Genomic DNA, 10,227 nt, shown 5'->3' with positions numbered 1-10,227 from the left:
ATTTTATGTCCTCCTATCTTCCATCCAACCCACTGAAAGCAGGGAACTACCACCACTACAAGAAAATTTCAATGGCAAATGAATTTTCAACTGCATAAATGAGTAGATGTCATTTGCTTAATGAAATTTTAATGAAATTTCAACTACATAGACATCAAACCTATGATGCACAGACATAAACAGGTTTACACCGATAAAAATTTATAAAAACTTCATAATTCAGCATGATCATAAGTGTTGGTGTCGGCGTCAGATCCCGAGACATGTCCACCACTAAAACACGTTTAATTCGAGGAGTGTCTGTGGTTGACTGGTTCATAACATCAAACAATAGAAGAGATAAACAATGTAATGAAAATATATGAAGGTTCATTCATCCACTGCAATAGAAGAACAACTTTCAAATTACAACATACTACTAGCAATAAAAGCAAGAACCCTTGGGACGGCTCTAATAGCACAAGAAAACCAAAGGATCCTGTATGACATTCAAACTAATACCATTACAAATCCTCAATAAACATAAGTAATAAATAAATATAAGCTCAAAATGATAATAAGATTGATCACTCGCAATCAAAAACTGGTTCTGCAGATCCGATGTTGTCTCACAAAACTACATAATCATCATGCAAAATCTAGAACATCATAGTACTACTATCACTACTACCACTACCTAGTCTCACTCCTAAGAGACTACAAAACTTTGGGACAAGGCATGTTGTGTTGGAGGGGTTCCTCAAACCAAGCAGTAAATTCTTCATCATCAGCAGCAAAATCAAAATCAGGAAGCTCACTAGGCACATTGTCATCAAATCCATGAATGTGAAGATCCCTTAAGTCGCCAAGGTCATCATCAAAATCATCATAACCAAGATCAAAATTATCGATGTTAAACCGATCAAAATCGAATCCAAAACCAAGATTGGGATCAGTCCCAATAGGATTCTCTGCAGCAGCAGCAACGGGTGGCTCGGGCAAGTTCAAAAGACTCAGATCTGGAATTTCTAGCTCTTCAAGTTGACAAACCACCATTTCAGTCGCTTCGCCTTCAGCAGCAGCTCCGTTGTTGACCGATGGAACATCAACCTTCTCAACCATATTGGATGATGCTAAGGTATCCAATTCAAGCACAGAAGAAGGCGATCCATGTGAGAATAAGCTATGAGAGTCTTCAGTAGTTGTCGAGAATTTCTCCGACATAGACGCATTAGCAGCATCGGCAGAATAATTGTTGTTTGAAGCAGCAGCAGAAGCTCGAGTGGCTGCAGCAGAAGAACCAGTACCACCCTTGAGGCGTGTTCCTGCAGCCATTTCGGCTTCCATCATTTCAAATTGAAGCTTTTTGGATTCATAAGCTTGAGAAGCTTCTTCAGCAGTGTTGTAAGTTCCCAACCAGATTCTAGCACCTTTGAAAGGATCACGAATCTCCGCGGCCCATTTCCCCCATTTTCGCATACGAACGCCTCTGTATCTGGCCGAAGATTGTCCCCCTCTTGTTACTGCTGCAGCAGTTGTTGGTGTTGATGAAACAACCTTCTTCTTGGTTTGAGATTGTGGTGAAAGACACGTTTTCTTCTTCCTTGTTGCAGTTGCAATCTTTGGCTTCTCAGAGCAACTGTTTTGAGATAATACTGCAGAAACAACAGGAGGGATAGGAACATCAATGATGCTTCTTCTGATTCTTGTTGATTGGTTTGACTCATCTTCGGAGGAATCAGTTGCTTCAGGATCATCAAAAACTATGCGCAAATTTCTTGTCATCAACTTGGATTCTTTCAAAGGTTGAGGCCTTGGTTTGGCTCTAGATTTCCTAGAACCCATCATCATGGTGAAGAAAAAAATGAAAGAAAAAAAAAACTCTCTTTTTTGTTTGAGAAAAACCCTCCAAAAACCCTCAATAAATCCCAGAAAATTTGTTTGAAAAAGGTGAATAAAATAATGAAAAAAAGTGAATCAAAGACAAAAAAGGGTCACAAAAATTCTCTCAAGATCTCAGATGAAAGAAATTCCCTCTTAAGAACAAAAAGAAATTAGAAATTCTTTGTTTTTGTATATGAAATCCTCCAAAACACACAACTCGGTAACAAGTCCTGTTCATCACAATAACATAAACAAAAACATCATCAGACACAGAATCCATAAAACAACAACAATCAAAATAAACATTAAAAAAAATTCAAGAAATTATGGTAAATGATGAATGAAAAGAAAATAATAAAAAAAACCCATTTCAATAAATTATGGTAAATGATGAAAAAAAATTACCTTTTTGGCCTCAATCGCATTGAAACAGCTGGAATCACAAAAGAAATGCTCTGATGAAGAAAGAGCAAATAGAGAACGGAGCACAAAGTAAGAGCTCCAATCACTTCCAGAATAAACTGAGAAGACATAAATTCACAGTTCTTCTTCTTTAGAGCAATTTCTTCGCTCTCTCTCTCTCTCTCTAAAAGCTTCAACCTTTTTTTCTCTCTCTAAACTCAAGAAGAAAGAAAAAGAGTATCAAATGGTGAGTGACACACAGTAATATAGAACAAGAACAAAAGAGATAACAAAAAAGAGGATCAAAATTTTATGGTCAAGATTTTATGTTCTATATAGCCAAATAAAAAAACACATAAGTGTTCTTTTTTTATGGATCTGAAAATATGGGTAAAAGCAAAAACAATAAATAAATTTACCAAACCAAAAACAAGAACAACACAGTCACACACAGAGAGACGCAAATCTCAATACAAACATCAACAGACCAAGAATTTTAATTATAATAAATTATAAATTAAATTAAAACACGTTACAAAGACCAAAGAAAAGTGAGCAATAAATTATTATTTTAATGAAATGGTTTTTTTTCTCGAAAATAACACACAGAAAGTGAAACTTGACAATTCATTCAGAATGAAAAAATGAAAGAAATTTTACCCTTTGGTTTTGTTTTTCACTGAGACGGAGGAGGCTGTGGTGTTTTTTCCTCTGTCTTTCTCTCACCCCTGTCACTATCTAACTCTGTATTTTTGCAGTACTCTGAGTGGCCCCTCCCTCTCTCACACCTCACAACTTTATACTACAAACTCATTTGTCATTTTCCTTTTTTATTGGCTGGTCAAATTATTTTTTCATTTTTTGAGTAGGTAAAACATATAAATATTATCTGAATACTATTGTTAATTGTATTTAGCCAAGCTAATTAAAAATATGCATTGGAAATGGTTGTTTGAATTATTCAAATATATACTAAGTATAAATAATAAAAAATATATTAGGTATTAATTAATTTGGATTTTATTATTTTTTATGACAAGATTTGGATATTTTTTTTATAGAAACATATATATTTTTTATTTTTTTTATGAAATATTTTACATTGCCTCTGTTTCAAACAAAAATATATTATTTAAATATTTTCTTTGACTAAAAATATTTGTAACGTTAAAATTTTGATATAATATTTAGAATTTTTTTCAATAATACAATATTATTTAGGATTAAATATGTTTTTAGTCTCTATAAAATGAAGATCTTCTGAATTTAATTCTTACTTAATTTTTATTATATTTTATTGAGACAAAAAAGATATTTAACTTATAATCAAACAATGAGTATAAATTAGTAGCATAGCATAGATTCAAAATTAGTCTATCGGTCTTATCAAAAAAACAAAAATTAGTCTATCGGTACTACTTCAAAATTCAATCATGTGGTTAATGAACATTGATTTTTTTGAATAAATTATCCACAATTCTTCAACGATAATATAAGTCTCATATTTTCTATTTTAATGTTTCTAAAATGATAATATACCAAAATCAAATTCTACTACATATTAAATTTTAGTAGAAAATGATGTATGGAAAAATGCTTGTTAGTTATACCAAATTTAAGTGAGCAATTCTTGGATAGGCACAAGCCTAAATAAAATGTATTTAGGCACACACACATAAAATCAAAAAATTAAAAGAAAAATTATATAATCACATCAATCAATATCATTTTAATTCTTTTTTATTTAATTTATTTTACTTATGTGAGTGTGTCCAATACCTATCATTTATATTTGTGTCTATACTAGAATTTCCCAATTTGAGCTACTCCTTTCTCACCAAGTAATTGTTAAACAATGTTATCTCAATCTAAAAACAATGAGATAATACGAGTCTCATAGCTTAACAAGCTTTATGGGTTCAATTCTTAGAGAGTTTGTCATCTATTTGAGTCTCATAAGATCACACGATGAGTTAGTCTCCGCAGTTATGCGAAGAGGATATCCGGTTTATGCCAAAAAATAAATATTATCTTATTTATTTATTTCTTGCTAAACATATTATCTTATATTTATATATTGTATATTTGACCAAAAAAAATGTATAAAAAAATGAATTTAATTATAGAAACCGGTAATATAAAACTTTACAAATACTTAAATGGTAAGAATTAATTAAATATTTATAAAATAAAATATCCAAAATTTTTTTGACTAAATAAAATATCCAAATTAAAATATAAAACAATATTTTTACTAAAACTATTAAAAAATTAATGCATTTTAGTTTGTCAAATAAAACTATAATATACACAATCAGTGTAAAGTTATTTTACACATCCTTCAAATAATATACTAACACATCGTGTATTTTGTTTTTAAAAACACATGATGAGTACATTCATCAAATTATGTGTAAAAAAATTTACATTAACAATGCACAACAATTAAACTCATAAAACAATTGAAAAAATAATGCATTTTGGTTTGTCAAAAGTATTGACCAGAAATAATACATTAGAATTTTTTATCAAATTAACTGTATGAAATAATTTTACACATATGTTTAGTCAAAAATTATTTAATCTTTTTTAATATGATTAGTGATATACCTAATTAGTGTAGAATCCAATTACTCGTTTTTAAAATATTTTTTTCAAAGAGTAATAATGTATTAGTAATTTATATATTTTTTTGGTTGATACATGTAAAAAAAGGAAAAAAATGAAAGAAAAGGAAAAAAATTAGCATCTTACGTAATATTAATATAGTATTGAATATAAATTAGTATTTCTAAAATATATAGTAAATTATAAAATTCCAATTTTAACCTTAATATAAATTTAAATTATGTGTAAAATCCTTTTATAAAATGTTACCAAATTTAAAATCAATCTATATACTAATTTGTAAAAATATTTAATTTATTCATTTATTTATTTCTATCGTTGTATATGAGTTGTCATGGGGCTGTATGGCATTACCACATGCATGAAATTAGCATGAACATAATACATGCATATCATGCCCTCCATCCTCATCCTTATTGGAGACTATGTTAGACACAACTTGATATTTCTTGTTCTGTGTCTTGTTAACGTGCCTTTTTAGGGCATTTGTTGAGCATTTTTTTTAAAAAAGTTTATTTATCAAAAAGTAAAACACTTTAATTTAACGTTCACTTTACAAATTTTCATAAATATTTTACAAAAATTTACTATTTAAAAAATTTACAATTAGATTCGTAATTTACAAATCCTCAAATTCATAGGTCGTGGATCATAATGCGTATGTAAAACCTCACACTACAAATATAAGCATGGGTGTATGGATACTCTAGTATTCACCAAATTCGCATCTGCATGTTATTAATATATTTATTTTATTGTATAAAAGATAAGCTATTTTAACTAATATTTCATTTGAAACTCTTATAAAAAAAATTGTTAAAAAACTTTTAACGCAAAAACAACGCACTAAAAAAATATTTTCTAAAAAAGTTTAAACAAACACACCCAATATCTTTTGGCAAGTGGTCTTAATTAATGTAAAAATAAATAAATAAATAAATAAAAGACTCACAAAATAATTTTAAGTTTTATGAAATGTTATATATTTGATCTATTTAGTAAGAATTCTTAATTTAATGAATAGATTTTGTAAAATTTGCCTTCTTTACAAAATTATTAGAGGTCTAGTTATGATAAAATTGATAGTAAAAATATGTTTTTCTCACAATTAAAATAATTAAAACAAATAAAATATTATCGATGTGGTTTTAGTCTAGTGTAAAAGGCTAAACTCCTGATAGATCAAAGTTTTAACGTTATAAGGAGTCAAATTCATCCATAATTGAACTTTTATCAAATTGACTAGCAACGCCTTTTTTCAATGTAAACAAATAAACTATTTATTTGAAAGAAATTCACCAATTTTATTTTTTAGTCTTGTCTTAACAATTTTTATTGCTAATAAGATTCTTTGTACTTGTTGTGTGGACCGAAAGTTCAAAACAGTCAAATGATAATTTTTCTTATTATATTTCTAGTAATTTTTATATTTAAGGTAGTTAAATATATATATTATTAGAGCAATTAAACATAAAACTATATATATATATATATATATATATATATTGAAAAAATATATTTTTTTGACTATTTTTTGGGTATCCTTATTGTTGTGAAGTGAGAGGCTTCACCTCTGGTTTCAAGTTCAATTCTTGAACTCGTGCATTTGACGGATAGTCTAAATTAACCATGGTAAAATAACGTAGACACAGTTTGTAAGACGTAATATAATTGACAACATCAAAATTGTTAGGTTATATATTTTTGTGTGGTTCCCTTAATTTGAACTTGAGATCTCCTTCCTTGTGTGTGCAAATTTTCAGAAGGTGCTTGACATTCCATCAACAAACCAAAAAATAACTTAGATGCCTTATTGCTAACTCGATCATTAATGAGAAAATCAAGAATTTATGTGATATTTACTATTTTGTATAAAAAATTAAAAAAAAAAAGGAGTACTACGTACACGTACAAACACATTGTTTTAAATTGACGCACACTACAAACACATCTTAATATGGACAATGGGTTGGTTAACGAGTTAAACTAATTTCTAATTCAATATCATACCATAAATGAAATCATTCGTTTTGTCCTTAATTTCTTACTATGTATGTACATAATCAAATTGAATACTAATAAATAAATAGCTCAAGTTGGGATCAATCACTCAAGTGGATTGGATCATGAACACCTTAAACATAAGGCATAGTCCAAAAATCCAAATTGATGTATTTTTTTTGTTCACTCTATAATTTTCAAGCGAGTGATGCCAAACTAAAAAAGCAAACAACAAACAACTAACGTGAAAATCGCAACAAGAAACGGTAGTCTCTTACTCTTTTTAGTGTTAAAAATGTCATATTGATAATATATTAATGAACGTGAGGGTTAGTGCTGCAATTAACAATAAGAAGATCCGTCAAAAAATAAAATAAAACAAAATTTCGTCAGGTGCACTCAACAAAACAAATCTTTTCATCCATCGTGTGTTTCCATAACTTCCTATTAATAATAATAATACTTTTTTTTGGGTGTTAAAATAATACTAATACTACTATATACTATATAATAGTAATGTAGCATATTATATGAAATAAATTGGAGCAGACAAGATTAATATTATATATAGAGAGAGTATTTTTTATTTCGTGAGCAAAGTATTGTATAATATACTGTACTAGACAGTCTACACTATACCATTCATTCATATAGTAATAAATATTAAATAGTATGCAACCGGCCACTATAAGAAGATCACGTCCGTCAAAAAGTATTAGTATTAGAACTTAGAAGATCACGTGATGTGAACGTACGTGTGTAAGTGAGAGTATGTATGGTGTATTATTTTATGTCATTTTCTAAAAGATACAATACAATATACTATATAAATTGTGTTCATGGCAGGTCACGTGACGCATGCCTTTGTTGTCCATAGAGACGATAAGAGAAAGAAAATTGATGTTTACACATGGATGTATGATGAATATAGGACATGTATTGTTAAGACATAAATGATGATAACCATCATGTGATTATTTGACTGTATTAGATGCTGCTTAGTGTAGTGTGTGTGTGGGGGCACAATGGGGCATGCATCAAAGGAAAAAGAGATAGGAATAGGATCATGTGTTTGGGTAATGCCCAATTGAGTGAGTCACTGTGTGTGCGTGTGAGAGCAAGAGTAGATTTTGCTTCAATTTCCCGCTAGTAAAATGGACCCCATAGCTTCATTGGCGCCAAAATAACCTAAAGATGAACGACACGTGTCTTCTTAGGTGGGTGGCTGCGTGGAAAGTGTTATTGCCTTTCCCTTTTTTCATTGTTTATGTTGAAAAAAATAGGGTCATGTTCACAAAATAGGTCCATATATAATTAACAAATCCTCTACTTGTATTTTTTGTTATTAAATGAATTTTATGGTATTTTTTGTAATTTAATTTAATGTTTACTCTCTGCGTTTAGGTTATTAAATGAATCTTATGGTATTTTTTCTACAGCAATGACTAATATTAGAAATGGAAATAATGTGAAGAACAAAAATATAATAAAAAATGAAAAGATTACTATTATTTTTTTTTTAACAAGTTAAATTAATCTACTTAAAATGATATTAGAGAAAATCGAATCTTAGACTTTAAGAAAAAGTACATTCTCAAGTCAATATCATCACATCAATCCAAGTGGGTTTGATTATTTTTAGAAATTCATCAAGGACAAAAACATATTTAACCTAATTACATAAAAACAGTGATTATTTTTTCATTATGTACATTGTCGGCCCTGAGGGTGTGCAAGGTGTGCCACCGCGCAGGGCCTCAAACATTTAGGGGGCCTCCGATTGTTTATATCGGTTTATTAAAAAATATATATATGTAAAAAAAATTAATGACTTTGTTACTACAAAAAATATTTTATTACTCAAGAAAAAGAAAATTTAATAGACACACTTTTAATTTTAGGGTGTGCTTGGTAACACAAATAAGCTAGCTTATAGCTTATTATATGAGCTTATAAGCTTGTTTAAAAAAATTAGAGGTGTTTGGTAACAAGCTTTTTGTACTAGCTTATAGCTTTTTTTCAGATGTTATTTCAAGTAGCATTTGAGCTTATAGGTTATAGTTTTTTACACTTTATTCCATTTTTACCCTTTAATTTAATAACTATCCACTCTAAAAAATAAATTACCCACTATCAATTATGTAATTTTATATTTAATAACCACTTTAAAAGCTAATTTTACCAAACACTTTAATTTCAATAAGTTAGCTTTTCAGCTATCAGCTAGCTTATAAGTAACTTGCGGTTGATTGTAAAAAATGAAGCAACATTACAAGATTTTTTTTTTTTCCAAAGGAAATGTAAAGTTGATAATGATATTAGATTGAAGATGTATTTTAATGTTATTGATTAAAATATGTTGGTTTTACATGTTATTTACTATGATGACTATTTTTTATGTTATTTACGATTTAAATAGAGAATGACTTTTTTTTAAAAAAAATTATATTTTTATTAAAGATTCATTTTAAATTTTCAAACAGAGCCTCCAAATACTCGAGATCGGCCCTGATTATGTATTGTCGTGGTAGTGTGGTATTTGGTGATCACTTTACATCGTACTATGACTTTGGAATCTATTGTGCCTCCTTTTATTAATTTAATTTTATTTGACTTTTTCTTTAGAAAAAATAATTTGGATACTTCACCTTCTAAATGAATAAACAAATTTAGTTTGTTGGTTGATGAGGTGGCTATGAAAATGTCTAATTTGCCGCCTCATGCTGTCCCACCGCCGTTATTGTCGATGACTTATCTACCATATACACATACTATATACTACGTCTAATGTCACTGTTTTTATGTGCGTTTGCTCTTTATACACCCATTGTCTATACTTTACTCTACTTTGGTTACATCCTACACTCTACACTTAACACTACACTGTAAGTGGAGTGCTGCTATATTATGTACACCATGCATAAATAAATACCCCAGATTGCTTAACGCGCCGCCTGTTTGCTTAATGCGCCTCCTCCCAGATTGCTTACTTCCCCAATTTACTCAGCGCACCCTCCAAATTGCTTTGCGCGCCCCCAAATTGCTATGCGCGCCCCCATCCTCAATATAAATAACACACAAAACCATTTCACAAGAAAAATGATTTTGGATTACAACCCTCTAAAACCATTCGACAGTAAAAATAGTTTTGACATTATAAGTACATCTAATGTGAAACCATTCCTAAACAAAAATGGTTTTGGGGGGCTCGCGAGAAAAATTGGGGGGTGCGTGAGAAAAAATTGGGGCGCGCGAGAAAATCTAGGGGTGCGCTAAGTATATGGGGGGGGGGCTAAGCAATTTGGGGATATGTTAAGCAATTTTCATTATTTA

At 29.6% G+C, this 10,227-nt stretch overlaps 1 protein-coding gene across 1 annotated transcript; it reads right to left on the bottom strand.

Annotated features, from left to right (window-relative positions):
• Window positions 1-349: 349 nt before the first annotated feature.
• LOC123900395 (ethylene-responsive transcription factor 10-like) lies at window positions 350-2,088 on the bottom strand. The gene has a single exon (XM_045951509.1). The coding sequence runs from the start codon at window positions 1,828-1,830 to the stop codon at window positions 697-699; it is 1,134 nt and encodes a 377-aa protein (XP_045807465.1). The 5' UTR covers window positions 1,831-2,088; the 3' UTR covers window positions 350-696.
• Between the last annotated feature and the right edge of the window lie 8,139 nt (window positions 2,089-10,227).

The sequence above is a fragment of the Trifolium pratense genome, linkage group LG1 (genome assembly GCF_020283565.1).
Source record: "Trifolium pratense cultivar HEN17-A07 linkage group LG1, ARS_RC_1.1, whole genome shotgun sequence".
NCBI lineage: Eukaryota > Viridiplantae > Streptophyta > Magnoliopsida > Fabales > Fabaceae > Trifolium > Trifolium pratense.
Note: the sequence above shows the minus strand (reverse complement) of the source record. Positions and strands in the feature narration are given on the sequence as shown.